The following is a 16,294-nucleotide window of genomic DNA, read 5'->3' on the forward strand; positions in this document are numbered from 1 at the left end:
AAGTAAATAAAAGTGCCCCAAAAGTTAGATATTCAGCTCCCCTGATGGATCGGAACCATCAGGGGAGCTGAAAATTCTCACCTGTCTTGTCGGCGGTGTCCCCCGGAGATCTGGTCCTCCCGGACCCACCGGCGGCCTTCTGCGCATGCGCGCCAGATGATTACGTCACGAGCATGCGCAGAAGCCCGGGAGCCCCCAGCAAATTCAAAACCTCCTGGCTCCCGGCTCCTGAAGGTAGCCGGGAACCAGGAGGTGTTACCGGGGACCGCGGTGAGCAGTCCCCGGGCCCGCGATCGCCGCTGTCCACCGGATAGCGGCGATCGCGAAAAAGTTTGAAAAGTAAAAAAAAAGTGCTGGTTTCACCTCCCCTCATGGATCAGATCCATGAGGGGAGGTGAAAATACTCACCTAAGTCGTCCCCGATGTCCCAGGTGCCCGAATCCCCGTCTGCGCATGCGCGACCGATGATTGACATCGGGCGCGTGCACAGAGGGGCTCGAGCCCTGGGAAATTTAAAATTCCTCTGCTCCAGGCTGCCATGTGTAGCCTGGAACAGAGGGATGTCACTGGAGACATGATCACTGTCATCCAATGGATGACAGTGATCATGTATAGTAAAAAAAAAGTGGGAAAAAAAGTTTGAAAAAGTTTAAAAAGTGTACGTTTCATCTCCCCTCACGGATCATATCCATGAGGGAGGATCAAAGTACGCACATAAGGCCCCCAGATTTATCCGCGGACCTTACCCCAGCTTCTGCGCACACACCCGTCGCCAAAATGGCGGACGCATGCGCAAAAGCTGTGGATTGCCAGGATAATTGAAAATCTCCCTGCTCCTGGTTACAAAACTGAGCCAAGAGCCCGGAGATTTCACGGCGGGCCGCGGTGAGCGGTTCCTGATCATGTGTTCGCCGTTATCCAATGGATAATGGCGATCACGTAAAAGTTTAAAAAAAAATTTGAAGTTTCATCTCCCCTCACCGATGCGATCGATGAGAGGAGATGAAACTTTTTACCGGAGGCCTCTGTATTTGAACCCCGATGCAATCCTCATCCGTGAACTTATCCGGATTCTGCACATGCGACCGCCGGCAAAACACCGGACACATGCGCAGGAGTCAGGGAGCCCAAGAAACTTAAAATCTCCTTGCTCCCAGCGACCAACGGTCGCCGAGAGCCTGAAGCAGTGACGTGTGGCCTCGTTCAGCGGTCCCCGGTCACGTGATAAAAAGGTAGCGATCTACCTTAGGTCGGTCTCACATGACCGGATAGGAATTACGGATTCCGCATGAGTCTGATCCACGGTAATACGCAGATCAATCGCATTGGATTACCCAATTCCGCTCACATTAGCGGGTCGGAATTGTGTAATCCACTCGCAGAAAAAAGAACGCAGCAGGTTCTATTTTACCGCGGCTATCCGCAGCATAGAGCCCATTGTGCTCCATGGTCGCAGATATACCCGCAGCCCATACGCAACTACGTTGTATACGGGCTGCGGGTACCCGCGTCATCGCTAAGCGACGGTGCGGGAAATACAAACAAAAAAAAGGTACTGCGTATGACCGCCTGTGTGAGTAGGCAGTTATGCACAGTACATTACGTGGCCGTACGCAGGGTCACAGCCAGGCTCACAGCTGGGATCCGCTGCGGGCCTCCGCAAGCGGATTCCACCCACGGCTGTGTGAGCCTGGCGTTATTCAGACCGCTACCTGTGATACGTATTTTCCAAGAAGCCCCGGGAACGTTCGCCTTCCTGCAGTTCCAGGAGCACCTTGTTGAGGGCCTTCTATGTGAGACCGCCGCACCTCATCAAGCTTACGGAGACTCACGGAACGCCACTTTTTACACCCCATACCCGCTACTGAGGTCAAGAAATGACCCCCAAAAAGCATGAGAGGAGGTTTTATTGCCCCATAGGCCCATTCCAACCAGCCTCCGTAATTACCCCTGTCTTTGGAAATACCACACAGTTCACATTATTACTTTTATCTAAGATTTGCGAACGCCAAAAAGGGCGCGGAGTTGGTGTGGGAGGGGGGGGGGGGGAATTTTAGGGAGTCAATTTTTATTCCGTTCAAATAAGCAATGGGGCCTGGGATTTATTCAGTTGTGCCCTGAAATCCAACGGGTGTTCCCTCCTTTATAGGCCTTGCCATGCCATGGGTCATGTAAGTAGATGAGGGCCACAATGGGTATGTTTCTGAACACGGAACAAACGGGGGTATCCATTTTGGGGTGACCGTCTTCATTCCTATGTACACTGTACAAAAAAACTGTTTTTAAATTTAAAAAATTGCCCCAAAAATTGAAAATCGTTACTTTTTCCTTCTGCTTTGCTTAGAGTCATTCAAATACTGTGGGGTCAAAATACGCAGTACACCCCTAGATGAATTTGTTAAGGGGTCTAGTTTTCAAAATGGGGTCATTTGTGGGGGTTCTTTATCGTTTTGGCCGCTCAATGGCTCTATAAGTGGGCAACGGGGCCTGGAATTTATTCAGTTGTACCCTGAAATCTAACGGGTATTCCTTTTATTGTAGGCCTAGCCATGTGTCCTGTAAGTCTATTAGGGCCACAATGGGTATGTTTCTGAACACGGGACAAACAGGGGTATCCGTTTTGGGGTAAAAGTTGTCATTTATATGTGTGCTGTACAAAAAAACCTGTTTTTAAATTGACACAATAGCCCAAAAAATGAAAATCGTAATTTTTTTCTTACTGCTTTGCTTAGATCTATTCACAAAATGTAGGGTTAAAATACACAGTACACCTCTAGATAAATTCGTTATGGGGTCTAGTTTTCAAAATGGGGTAATTTGTGGGGGTTCTCTATGGTTTTGGGCGCTCAAGAACTCTACAAGTGGGCAATGGGGCCTAAAAGGACTTCAAGCAAAATCTATGTTCTGAAAGCCACCGATTACTCCTTTCATTTTGGGCCCCGTTGTGCATGAGGACATAAGATTAGGGCCACAATGGGTATATTTCTGAAAACAGCACAAATAGGGGTATCCATTTTGGGGTGCAAGTCTTCCTTCATGTGTGTGCTGTACAAAAAAAGCTGTTTTTAAAATGACAGAATTGCCAAAAAAACAAAAATTCAAATTTTTTCCTTTTGTTCGGCTTAAATTCATTCAATAACTGTGGGGTCAAAATATGCAGTACACCCCTAGATAAATTCCTTAAGGGGTCTAGTTTTCAAAATGGGGTCATTTGTGGGGGTTTTCTATGGTTTTGGGCGCTCAAGAACTCTACATGTGTGCTATGGGGTCTAAAATGACTTCAAGCAAAATTTCTGTTCTGAAAGACACTGACTACTCCTTTCGTTTTGGGCCCCGTTGTGGACTCAGATATAATATTAGGGCCGCAATGGGTATATTTCTGAACACGGCAGAAACAGGGGTATCCATTTTGGGGTGTAAATCCTCATTTTCATGTAAACTATTGGAAAAAAATATGTCTTTAAAATGATAGATTTGCAAAAATATGAAATTTTACTTTTTCTCCTCTAAATTGAATTAATTCTTGAAAAAAACCTGTGGGGTCAAAATACTCATGACACCCCTCAGTGAATAAACTAAGGGGTGTAGTTTTTAAAATGGGGTCATTTGTGGGGGTATCTATTATTCTGACACTCTCGAGCCTTTCCAATCTTGGCTTGGTGTACGAAAACAAAGTGTTTCTTAAAATGCTAAAAAGTAATGTTAAATTTGAATGTCTCCTAAATGGTTAAAAAAAACGAAAGTTTTTACAATGTGCGCCCAAAATAAAGTAAACGGGTGGAAATATAAATCTTAGCAAAAATTTCTATATTATGTTTGCACATATTTAAGATATTGCAGTTGGAAATGTGAAAAAATGACGATTTTTTCAAAATTTTCCCAATTTTGGCGCTTTTAATAAATAAACACAAATTCTATCGGTCTATTTTTTCCGCCTAAATGAAGTACAATATGTGGCGAAAAAACAATGTCAGAATCGCTTGGATATGCAAAACCTTTCTGGTGTTTTTCCATGTTTAAGTGATACATGTCAGATTTGCAAAATTTGGCCTGGTCATTAAGGCGCAAACAGGCTTGGTCACTAAGGGGTTAAAGAGACCAGGATGGATGAACACAGAACTAAAACACATGCTAAAAAAGAAATTTTTATCAAGTGGAAAGTAGGGGGCATATCTAAAGAAGAATATAAAGTGGTCTGTATAAACTGTAGGGTAAGTGTCAGAAGAGCTAAAGCTGATAATGAATTGAGGCTTGCAAGAGAGGCCAAAAGCAACTAAAAAAAGGATTTGGGGGGTATGTCAGAAGCAAAAGAAAAGTCAAATATGCTATTGGATGCTTACAGGATGAAAATGGTGTATTGGTTAAAAATGATGTTGAGAAGGCTCAACTCTTAAATTCCTATTTCGTATCTGTTTCCCTCAGAAAGTAAATGTAATATCAGCTGACGTTCCCTGTGCTATTAGGGGGATAAAAGAATCCAGGGTACCTATAAACAGATGAATTCAAGTCTCCAGTTCCAGATGAATTACATCCTAGTATACTAAAGGAAGCAGCAGAGGTAATTGGTGAATCACTGGATGTAATTTTTGAAAATTCCTGGAGAACAGAAGTTCCAGAAGATTGTAGAAAGGCAAATTTAGTCCTTAACTTCAAAAGAGGGAAGAAGAAGGACCCAGGAAACTACAGGCCTGTGAGCCTGCCTTTATAATGGGAAAGATTTTTGAAGAAATTATTAAACAGCATGTATGCAAGTACTTAGATGAGAATGGAGTAATTAAATGGAGCCAACATGAGTTTGTAATAGAGATGAGCGAGCGTACTCGCTAAGGCAAACTACTCGAGCGAGTAGCGCCTTTTGCGAGTACCTGCCCGCTCGTCTCAAAAGATTCGGGTGCCGGCGGTGGAGAGCGGTGAGTTGCGGGAGTGAGCAGGGGGGAGAGAGAGAGAGATCTCCCCGCCTCCCCGCTCTCCCCCGCCGGCACCCGAATCTTTTGAGACGAGCGGGCAGGTACTCGCATAAAACACTACTCGCTCGAGAAGTTTGCCTTAGCGAGTACGCTCGCTCATCTCTAGTTTGTAACAAACAAGTCATGCCAGATGAATCTAAATTTCCTTCTATGACAGAATCACTGCCTGGGTTGATCAGGGAAATGCAGTGGATATCGTATATCTTGACTTTAGTGAAACATTTGACAAAGTATTTCATACCATCCTTATTGAAAAAATGAGCAAATATGGGATTGACAAGGCAACTGATAAGGTGGATTCACAACTGGCTGAGTGATCGTACTCAAAGTGGAAGAATCTATCAAGTGGGGTACCATAAGGCTCTGTCCTGGGCCCACTGTTGTTCAACATTTTTATAAATGATCTGGAGGAGGGAATTGATGGGAAACTGATCAAACTTGCCAACAACACAAAGCTGGAAGGAATAGCTAATAGAGATGAGCGAGCATACTTGGGTTTGGGTGTTTTTGGACCCGAGCACCGCTTTTTCCGAGTAACTGACCACTCGGACGAAAAGATTCAGGGGGCGGCGTGGTGGAGCGGGGGGTAGCAGTGGGGAACAGTGGGGAGCTCTCTCTCCCCCCCCCCACTCCCCTCTGCAACCCCCCGTGCGCCCCCAGCGCCCCCGGCGCCCCCCGAATCTTTTCGTCCGAGTAGTCAGTTACTCGGAAAAAGCGGTGCTCGGGTCCAAAAACACCCGAACCGAGTACGTTTGCTCATATATAATAGCTAACAATAGAGAAGAGGGGAAGAATTCAAAAAGATCTAGACAAGCTTGAACAGTGGGCAGAGACTAACAGAATGGTATTTAACAGGGGGAAATGCTTAGTCCTAAATCTGGGAAAGAAAAATGAAAAAAAAAGCACATACGGAATGTGGGGAATTGGGCTAAGCAGCAGCACATGTGAAAAAGACTTGGGTATACTAATAGATCACAGACTGCCTTTTTGCTGCTGCATCACACTGCTGACTCATGTTTAAACACAATTCTGAGATGTTTTAAAAGAAGCATAGAGTCTAGATCACGTGAGGTAATTATGCCCCTCTACTCTTCCATGGTCAGACCTCATCTGGAATACTGTGTCCAGTTCTGGGCACCCCACTTTAAAAAATACATAGACAAACTGGAGCAAGTTCAGAGAAAAGTTATCAAGATGGTGAGCGGTCTGCAAATCATGTCCTATGAGGAACGGTTAAAGGATCTGGGAGTGTTTATCTTTGCAAAAAAGGCTGAGAGGAGATTTGATAGCGGTCTACAAATATCTGAGAGCTGCCACAGTGCAGAGGGATCAGCCCTATTCTCATTTGCACAAGGAAAGACTAGAAGCAATGGAATACAACTGAAAAAAGAGGAGAAACAGATTAGATATTAGAAAAAAAACAACTTTCTGACAGTGAGGGTGATCAATGAGTGGAACAAGTTGCCACAGGAGGCTGGACAGACATCTGTCTGGTATGATTTCGTGATCCTGAATTGAGCAGGGGGTTGGACCTGATGACCTTGGAGGTACCTTCTTATTTAAAAAAAAACCAGAAGAATATAATGAAACTACCAGTGTAGGCTGGAACATATGGTATGGAAACGAAATAAGAACGAGAGAAATGCTTACCCTAACACTGGTTATTCATAGGTCTCTCCTAATCTCTCCAGGACACTGCCCCTCAGCACCAGACCCCACTATTCCTAAACATGCCTAAGTTGTTTCTATGGATGACCCTGTCTAAAAGCCTATCTCTGAGAGCAAGGGATCACTAGGGGCCAGACAAGAGGCTTAGGTTTTGAATGCCGCTGTAATTGCGGTATAACGCTTCTATTGAAATCAATGGGGTCTCGCACGCATGTGTTCAATCGCAGCGCTGGACGGCGCTTTCTAGCGTTGTGATTTTCGAGTGCTGTCTGCTTTATTTTTGGACGCTTAGCACACCTCCTCACCCATCACAATGATGGAGTGCGCTAAAATATGCTGTCGGGCGCAGGGAACTGGGGCAGAAAACTAAAGTAAAATCGCGGTGCTTTCATGCTTCCAGGTGTGAGAGGACCCTAAAGAAACAAATGCTGCAATGACTCAGGGCAAAGACCAACAGACAAGAATAGATTCAAACAACAAACTGGACTACTAAACTAAGGAGCAAGACATGCTGACTGGGCAGACTAGAAAAGACTGGACTACAACTTGTACTAGAACAAGGAGTACTGGGTAGCTATCAACTGCACCACTCTGCAGAAACCAAAACTATTTAAAAAGAGACTAACTAATCAGACACTCCTTTCTCTAACAAGGCTCAGCAGTGTGGTCACCAGATTCCCTCTAATGGGTCACCTTGTGGAAGCAGTTACATAGCAACTGCCCCAACAACAATATAGGAGGATTTCTCCTGATGATCATAACAAATTGGGATGGCAGCTCAGTTCTGGATGTACCTGCTGAATAAGAAGTAACAGGATCAGTACAAGCATTCACTCATCATTCTCTGTGTTGCCACGTGGTTTTCCCATCTGCAGCAGTAACTTTGTTCCACTCTGGAAACGTCTCCAGGAGACATGTATTACAACAAATTATTGCAATCATTGTGCGTCATATTTATCAATAACAAATGTGCTATTATTCACTGTGGCCGTTGGACTGGAATGATCACTGTGAGCTGCCACAGCCAGAGCTGCATTCAAAACACTGCCATTAAATCGCATTTAATTAGGTTACATCCAGAGCTGCCTTCATAATATAGTTTAGCACAATCATATACAGCCGCCATCCAGCTTGCAAAAGAGACAGGACTCATTTCTAACCCCATAGATGTGGCGGCACCAGTTACTGATGGAAGACAACTGTGTACTAATGCCAGCTCTCCACTAGCTCCTCAACTGGTGAAAGAACGTCAGGGGTGTAGATACGGGGTCTGTGGGGTCTATGCAGTCTATGCACCAGGTGTTGGGTACCAGGTATGAGACCAACACACTGGATAATGGCAGTGATCTGAATCTTCTCATATCTCTTTTGGAATTTTCCAAAGAGATTTTTCCAATTCTGAAATCTTCAATTACGGACCTGTGACGTCAAGAAAAATTATTTTGTGCTTAGAAAGTGTTTTCACGTCTCGTGTTTCTGTTCTCTTGGCAGCAGCTAGTGACTCTGGGGTTTCTCAACTCAGGGGGTCTTGGACTCTTCTTACTGTGTCGGCGGTGACCTCTTCGGCACGTTCATGATTCTAGTGTCCAGACGTTTATGTATTTTTGTTGGTTTGGAAGATTATTTGCAATGAAATTTTGACCTTGAACATGGATCGAGGGGATCACAGGTGATTGGGGGGCTTTTGGATTGTATCTGCAGCTGCCTGCATGTAACCACCATATTCATCATCATATCCTAGGGGCCCCTTTGCAGCAAAAACTTATGAGAGGCTCCAAGTTAAAGTTCGGTATTAGAGATGAGCGAGCATGCTCGGATAAGGCAGTTACTTGAGCGAGCATCGCTCTTCTCGGGTAACTGCAGGCGCGGGGGGCGACGGGAGGAAACGGGGGGGGGGGAGAGTGAGAGAGATCTCTCGCCCCCCTCCCCCCCGAGCCTGCTCGGATGAGAATGCAGTTACTCGAGAAGGGCGATGCTCACTCGAGTAACTGCCTTATCCGAGCGTGCTCGCTCATCTCTATTCGCTATCTAACGTTGTGATCAAACATGAGCTCATCACACCTTAGGGCCAATGGTGGATTATAATGGGGCAGTTTAGGGTAGCTGGGCCAGTGGTTCCATGGCTGTCCAAACTGCCCCTATTATGATCAGCTCTAAAGGCCCCTTTCCAGGCTGGTCCCACCATCTACCCGGTGGTGCTTTCACATCAAACTTCCTGTTATGCCACAGCAGCACCATTCGGTCACACGATCACCCGCCAGTATCTGACTCCTCCCCTTTATCTCTAGCACACAGACCAAGCTCTAGGGAAGAAGTTGCGTTCTGATGCTGGTTGATGTGACTGAGCAATGCTGCAGAATGATAGAAAGTTTGATGTGAAAGGCCCCCGGCTACACTCACCACCCTGTTATTGTAAGCATATTGGAGGGGCACTATTACAAAGGAGACATATTGGGGCATTATTACTATGAAGGCTTATTCACACAAACGCATTTGCGTTGCGTATCATGCATGGAAAGTTTGCATGTGCAATACTCAGTGATTAGAATCCATTGATTTCAATGAGTTAGGTCACGTGAATTTCAGTCGCACAAAACAATCTTAGCGTGTCCTATTCTAGTGCGTACTACGCACCAAATAGCCCATATGAAACTTAACTGGCCCTTGAAATCACAGGGAGCATACTTGTGTGTTTTTTTGCGCGTGCACAAAAATCTGCACAGGCGTGTGCAAAGACACAACGCCCATCTCACAACTGCGCATGTAAATATGCTTACGCCCATGTAAAGCCAGCCTGAGGCAGGGATGTCAAACTCATTTTCACTTAGGGCCACATCATAATTATGGTTGGCTTCAAAGGGCCGTTTATAACAACCAACATGGCAACCATTGCAGCATCTTTACTGCTAGTCACCCAGGACGTGAACAATTCTGACACTTCTAGGAGTATGGGAGAGCTGGGTAGCCCTGGGAGCAGTAATTGGGAGTTGGGAAGCTGCAGATAATGGACGACTCTTATCTTCATTGTTCTATTGTCAGGGAGTTTATGATTTCATGTCAGCGCAATTCTTTTCAAGCCATGTGTATGTTGAGCGCCTAACCGTCATCCCAACGATCAGCGCTCCCCTACTTTGACACAGAAGTGATTATTCACTGAATTCATTCACAGCCCTTCACAGTATAGACGACTAAAAGTACCAATTTTTATTACCCAAACATTAAATCTTAACACTTAAGGCTAACAAAGCCACACTCACATATAACTTTATGGTGGGGACCCCTTATTGAAAATATGGAGACTGAGCTATATTGTAGTGAATGATAGTAAGGGGTTTCAGGGTATCTCAGAGTCTCCCTATAGCTCCCTTCTCTGTAGTCTGTTCATTTCCTTCACCGAAGAGCCCTTGACAGACCAATTGGATTAAGGACTGTCGATTAAGCAGCTGCCGAGGGGATGTGATGAGGAGAGTAGGCTAACCAGTGGGTCCAATAGGTTATAAATAGAGTTGAGCGAACGTACTCTGCCGAGCTTGATGTTCGTTCGAGTATTAGATTACTTGATGGTGCTCGTTAGGAGGAGGAGGACCTGTGCATTTGGGTGCTCGATCATCTCTAGTTATAAACAGTACTGTTATCGGACCCTAAAGCGGATAACTAATTGCTACTTCCTAAATCTTAAAAGTAAGAAGGTTAGCGGTCAAAAGAGCCTCACAAAGCTGACAGCTAAGTAGAATTGCTCAGAGGAGGTTAAGCAGAGAATGCCTGGTCTTCAACTAGAATTTATGCTCCATTCAAAAATAAATCAAAGAAAAGAAAAAATGCTGAAATAAGACCTGTGGCCTTGATAGTAGACCAGCTATATGACGGTCGATTTAAATAGCAGCCAATGACCCTTCCCGGGTAGTGGATTTCCTATCCCCTACCAATCAATGAGCAGGGGGTGTATTCAGCATCAAAGTTGATACCCATCTTAAGTTTAAGGAATTAAAACATAGTCAGTCTAGCAGTTACTTTCACAAAAATGAAAGGATAGTCATAGTGCCTCTGAAAACAAACATCTACTCCTGGATTGCCGTACTAAGCTGACGATCGCTTGGGTTGAGTGAGAAAAACATTACCATTGCTCCAGGTATCCCATTGGTCAGTTGTGAGTACACTACTTCCCCACATCTTGGCAGGCACATCTGAAGGAGAAGGCGGACCTGGCTGAATGACGTGTTCAGACCATGCCCCCTGACTCTGATGTTATTGTCAGCTTAGATCAGAATATACCCGCTAGTTCACGCCTATAGTGACGTACGCACTACTGACCAATGAGATACCTGGAGCAACGGTAATGTTTTTTTCACTCAACCTAGGCAATCAGCAGCTTAGTACTGCGATTGAGGGGTAGATGATGTTTGTTTTCAGAGGTGCTATGACTATCCTTTCATTTTTGAGCAAGTAACTGCTAGACTGACTTTGTTTTAACTCCTTGCACTTTACGATGGGTGTCAACTTTGATGCTGAATACACCCACTGCTCATTGATTGGTAGGAGATATGAAATCCCACCCCTTGGAGAGGGCCATTGACTGCTATTTAAAGGAGATGTCTCGAGGAAGCAGTTAATTTTTTTTTTTGCCCAGTCCCCCCCATTAAACATACATTACAAAGCCCCCCTGTAAATGACATTTCTAGCTGGTTCGTACTTACCGTTCCAGCGTTTCAGCAACTTATAAAAGTTTCCTCAAGATGGCCGCCGGCTCTTTCCCCGTCGCTCGCTGCAGCCCGACGTGCGCGCTCCCGAGACGCCGCCAGCTGTGTCTCCATGGCAACCGGACGCATCGCAGCCGCCGACCAGACGCCCCGCAGCCGCCGACCAGACAGCAGGTAACCGGCGCTAGCCCCCGGCTCCCCAGCGCTAGACCCTCAGCCCAGGTGAAGGCCCCGGAGCCCAGCGCTAGGTTCCGGAGCCCAGCGCTAGTTCCCCCGGCCTAGCGGCAGCCCCCCCCGGCCTAGCGACAGCCCCCCCGGCGCAGCCCGGCGCAGCGGCAGCCCCCCCCGGCCTAGCGACAGCCCCCCCATCACAGCGGCAGCCCCCCCCGGCCTAGCGACAGCCCCCCCCGGCCTAGCGACAGCCCCCCCATCACAGCGGCAGCCCCCCCCGGCCTAGCGACAGCCCCCCCCGGCCTAGCGACAGCCCCCCCATCACAGCGGCAGCCCCCCCCGGCCTAGCGACAGCCCCCCCCGGCCTAGCGACAGCCCCCCCATCACAGCGGCAGCCCCCCCGGCGCAGCGGCAGCCCCCCCGGCCTAGCGACAGCCCCCCCATCACAGCGGCAGCCCCCCCCGGCCTAGCGACAGCCCCCCCCGGCCTAGCGACAGCCCCCCCATCACAGCGGCAGCCCCCCCCGGCCTAGCGACAGCCCCCCCCCGGCGCAGCGACAGCCCCCCCCCGGCGCAGCGACAGCCCCCCCGGCGCAGCCCGGCGCAGCGACAGCCCCCCCCCCGACCCATCACTTACCTGGGACGCTTCTCGGGGCTGCTGGGCTGGGCTGGGCTTCTCCGCTGGGCAGCTCCAGTTTCTGCACCTTCCTCTAACAGAGGATGGTGCAGAATGGCCGCTTCAGCGCGCTCCCGAGCAGTGACAGCTCGTCTGCGCATGCGCAGAAGAGCTGTAGCGGGGAGCACACTGAAGCGGCTCGTGCTGAATGGAGAAGACCGGACTGCGCAAGCGCGTCTAAAAAAGCAAGCTGCCAGCGAATTTAGACGGAACCATGGAGACGAGGACGCTAGCAACGGAGCAGGTAAGTGGAATAACTTCTGTATGGCTCATATTTAATGCACAATGTACATTACAAAGTGCATTAATATGGCCATACGGAAGTGTATAACCCCACTTGGTTTCGCGAGACCACCCCTTTAACTCTGGCTACTCTGACATACTGTCATATACCTGTGGTCTACCATCAAGGCTACAGGTCTTATCTCTGCATTTTTTTCTTTTCTTTATTTTTGAACGGAGCATAAATCCTAGTTGAAGACAGGGCATTCTCTGCTTAACCTCTCTGCGCCATTCTATTTAGCTGTCAGCTTTGTGAGGCTCTTTTGACCAGTAACCTTCCTTTAGGGTCCGATAATACTATTACTGTCTATAACCTATTGGACCCACTGGTTAGCCTACTCTCCTCATCACATCCCCTCAGGAGCTGCTTAATCGACAGTCCTTAATCTTTTTGGACTGTCAAGGGCTCTTCAGTGAAGGAAACGAGCAGACTACACAGAAGGGAGCTATAGGGAGTACATACTATGAGAGACCCTGAAACCTCTTACTATCATTCATTACAATATAGTTCAGTCTCCAGATCTCTGAATGTTCAGTAAAAAAAACAACTTTTTTTTTATAAGTAAAGCTGTAACAGGTTCCTGATTAACTGTCAACATCGACAGAGAAGCACGTTGAACCGTCATAAATCTCGAACTGAGTATTTCTTTACTTCTAAATCTAGAATAACCAAGAATCTATGAACCACAAAATTCATACACAATCCATTAGGCACTACCACTGCACTAGTAAGCGCATAGCCTCTTGACAAACTGCATTTTTATGCACTGCTCTATCAATTAGTACAAGAGGAGACATTGGCATCCATTGCCTTCTTTCACCAATGTCTGATCAAGCAGCTTGCTTCACTTCACATCATTGAAGCAATTGTCCGCTTCTTCCTTCAGTACCCTGAGATCTATGGGAGGAGTGGGTTCTTCCTCAATCTAAATGAGATACTCTCATACACCTATTCAGGTGTCCTCCTGCGGGAGTCTACGGTTACTGACTCGCCAAAGGCAGCCTAAGAGATCTTTTTAATTTTGGTGTTGCGGAAAACCCCCAAAAAGATGGTTATTCAACATTCTGTTGTGCACAGTCAACATATTTTCCAGGAGGGTCTCCACCATAAAGTGATATGTGAGGGTGGCTTTGTTGGCCCTAAGTTTTAATATTTGAGTAATAAAAATTGGAACTTTTAGTCGTCTATACTGTGAAGGGCTTGAAAGTTTGAATAATAGACTACGTGCCTGCCTCAGTGAAAAAAGAATTCATTCACAGCGGTGCAACCTGTAGATTCAATCGGTACCGTTCTTGGGTACATATGACTTTTTTGATCGCTCTACATTGAATTTTTTTTTTTGTAGAATGGATGCTGAAAAACATCTCCACAATTTTAGCATTATGTATTTTTTTCTTATAACGTTCATTGCACGGGATAAATAGTGTGACGTTTTAATTTTGGAATTTTACAGACGCAGCAATACAAATTATGTATAATTGTTTTAAATGTGAAAAATTAAGATTTTATTTAACTCAAAAGTTTTTAAAAATATTACAGCAAAAAAACAAATTGAAACTTAATTTTCACACTTTTCTTTGGCCCCCGCAGAAGGGAGCTAAACTTGTGGTTACTTGCTTGCCTCTACAATATACTGCACTGCATTATTATTATAGTATGTTGTATTTTTAATGTTAAGGACCATTTTCACGGAGCGATGATCGCTCAAAAATCGCTAAAAGCGATCGTTTGAACGATAATTGTTGCGTCTAAACGTGCGGCCATCGCACACTTTTTGTGTACGGGTAGCAGATCTTTAAATTCAGATCACCCTACAAATCCTCTTTCAGCCTTATCAGCAGTTCTCCACAGGGAGTGCTGATAGCATTGTTTCCCGCTGGAGAACAAAGGAACTGAATGCAGATAAGAGCCCTTGGGTTATTAACTGCTTTCAGCTAAGGCTTCATTTACACACTTAATAGCTGAGTAGCTACTTAATAGTTTATGCAAAATGATGGCTCAAAGCTCTCACTCAGACTGTTGTTTGAGTGATCATCGCTACGTGTAAATGGGCCTTCAGTCTATTAAGCCTTTTCCCAGGTAGAGCTAAACAGACTGCGATGATCCATGGCAGACCAAAGAGCCTTCACTAGCGAGTGCCCCTGTTTGTGTCTCAGGGTGGGGCTGATTGAGCACCTTCAATGAGCATGCAAATCTTCCAGCTGCATTATGGCAACTTGAATGAGGCCCTTCAGTGTTTAGCGCTTCTCCAGCATTGCACAGACACAAACAGACTTTCCCCTGTGAATTTTGTGACATCGTCAGCAGTTTTTGTGTGCCAGTGACTATATATTTTTATATCTGGGCTTTGCTACAATAAGATTGAATAGTGCTGTGGAATATGTTGTCACTATAACAAAACCCTATTATAAAGTTCAAGGATGTTTATCACATTGTGTTTCTTCCCTACCACTATTAACCCTTTGCTTTACAATTAATGACATTTAGATGTCAGATCTCACATGTAGCTCAGTGTGTAGTAATTAAAGCTACAGCAGTGAGCATTTAAATAGATGGCCATGACCCCGATGCAGTGGGGGCAATCCTAGAGTGCTCTACTCTGCATGTACTATTGTGTATGGAGTCTGGATGCTTGGACTGTAGGACACTGCTCCATGGAGATGCCTTGTAGAGGTCATTGTGAGACTTCTTTGTGCAGAGACCTCCCTTCCTACTTCCAGTGAATATCAAGCAGTTACAGGAAACTCTATGGAGGCTGTAACACTGACACACAGGATTCATAACTAGCAGCGAGACCTTCCAGGCTAAATCCTCCAAGAGCAGCGAAACCTTCCAGGCTAAATCCTCCAAGAGCAGCGAAACCTTCCAGGCCAACTCCTCCAAGAGCAGCGAAACCTTCCAGGCCAACTCCTCCAAGAGCAGCGAAACCTTCCAGGCCAACTCCTCCAAGAGCAGCGAAACCTTCCAGGCCAACTCCTCCAAGAGCAGCGAAACCTTCCAGGCCAACTCCTCCAAGAGCAGCGAAACCTTCCAGGCCAACTCCTCCAAGAGCAGCGAAACCTTCCAGGCCAACTCCTCCAAGAGCAGCGAAACCTTCCAGGCCAACTCCTCCAAGAGCAGCGAAACCTTCCAGGCCAACTCCTCCAAGAGCAGCGAAACCTTCCAGGCCAACTCCTCCAAGAGCAGCGAAACCTTCCAGGCCAACTCCTCCAAGAGCAGCGAAACCTTCCAGGCCAACTCCTCCAAGAGCAGCGAAACGTTCCAGGCCAACTCCTCCAAGAGCAGCGAGACCTTCCAGGACAACTCTTCCAAGAGCAACAAGACCTTTCAGGGCAACTTCTCCAAGAGAGCAGCTAGACCTTCCAGGACAACTCCTTCAAGAGGAGCGAGACCTTCCAGGCCAACTCCTCTCGTACCTTCGATAGTAGCCCTGCTTTGTACAAAAGGCAATATGGCTATGTGCATGAGTACTTAGCTTGCACACAGCTCCAGCTCACCACCAGCTATATGTGCCCCAGCTGCTGCCCATCTCTGGAACGATCACTCAAATATTTAGAAAATCCCAGAAAAAAAGTCAAATAGTTGTCTTTTGTTGGGTTTTACTCAATTATATCTGCTTCTTGGAAAACTGAATAAAAAGCATTGATATTACAGCTACAAGAGTTGTCACCCAGCTTTTCTAGGCCCCTGTACATTTACATAACAAGCACCACTGGAGAATAGATTTGTGTAGATATATGGCTAGGTATATTACCTTTCAGGACTTTGGAAAAGCTGGGCCCTAAACCACATGGTGGCCGTCTTATGCACGATGTCTTGCGGCTGCCTACATC

The 16,294-nt window shown here is 46.3% G+C and overlaps 1 protein-coding gene across 1 annotated transcript; it reads left to right on the forward strand.

Moving 5' to 3' along the window:
• Positions 1-11,121: 11,121 nt before the first annotated feature.
• Positions 11,122-15,936, forward strand: LOC136633606 (uncharacterized). The gene is made up of 2 exons (XM_066609365.1): positions 11,122-11,167; positions 15,236-15,936. The coding sequence occupies exons 1-2, from the start codon at positions 11,122-11,124 to the stop codon at positions 15,934-15,936; spliced, it is 747 nt and encodes a 248-aa protein (XP_066465462.1).
• The last annotated feature ends 358 nt before the right edge of the window (positions 15,937-16,294 follow it).

The sequence above is a fragment of the Eleutherodactylus coqui genome, chromosome 6, assembly GCF_035609145.1.
Source record: "Eleutherodactylus coqui strain aEleCoq1 chromosome 6, aEleCoq1.hap1, whole genome shotgun sequence".
NCBI classification, from domain to species: Eukaryota; Metazoa; Chordata; class Amphibia; order Anura; family Eleutherodactylidae; genus Eleutherodactylus; species Eleutherodactylus coqui.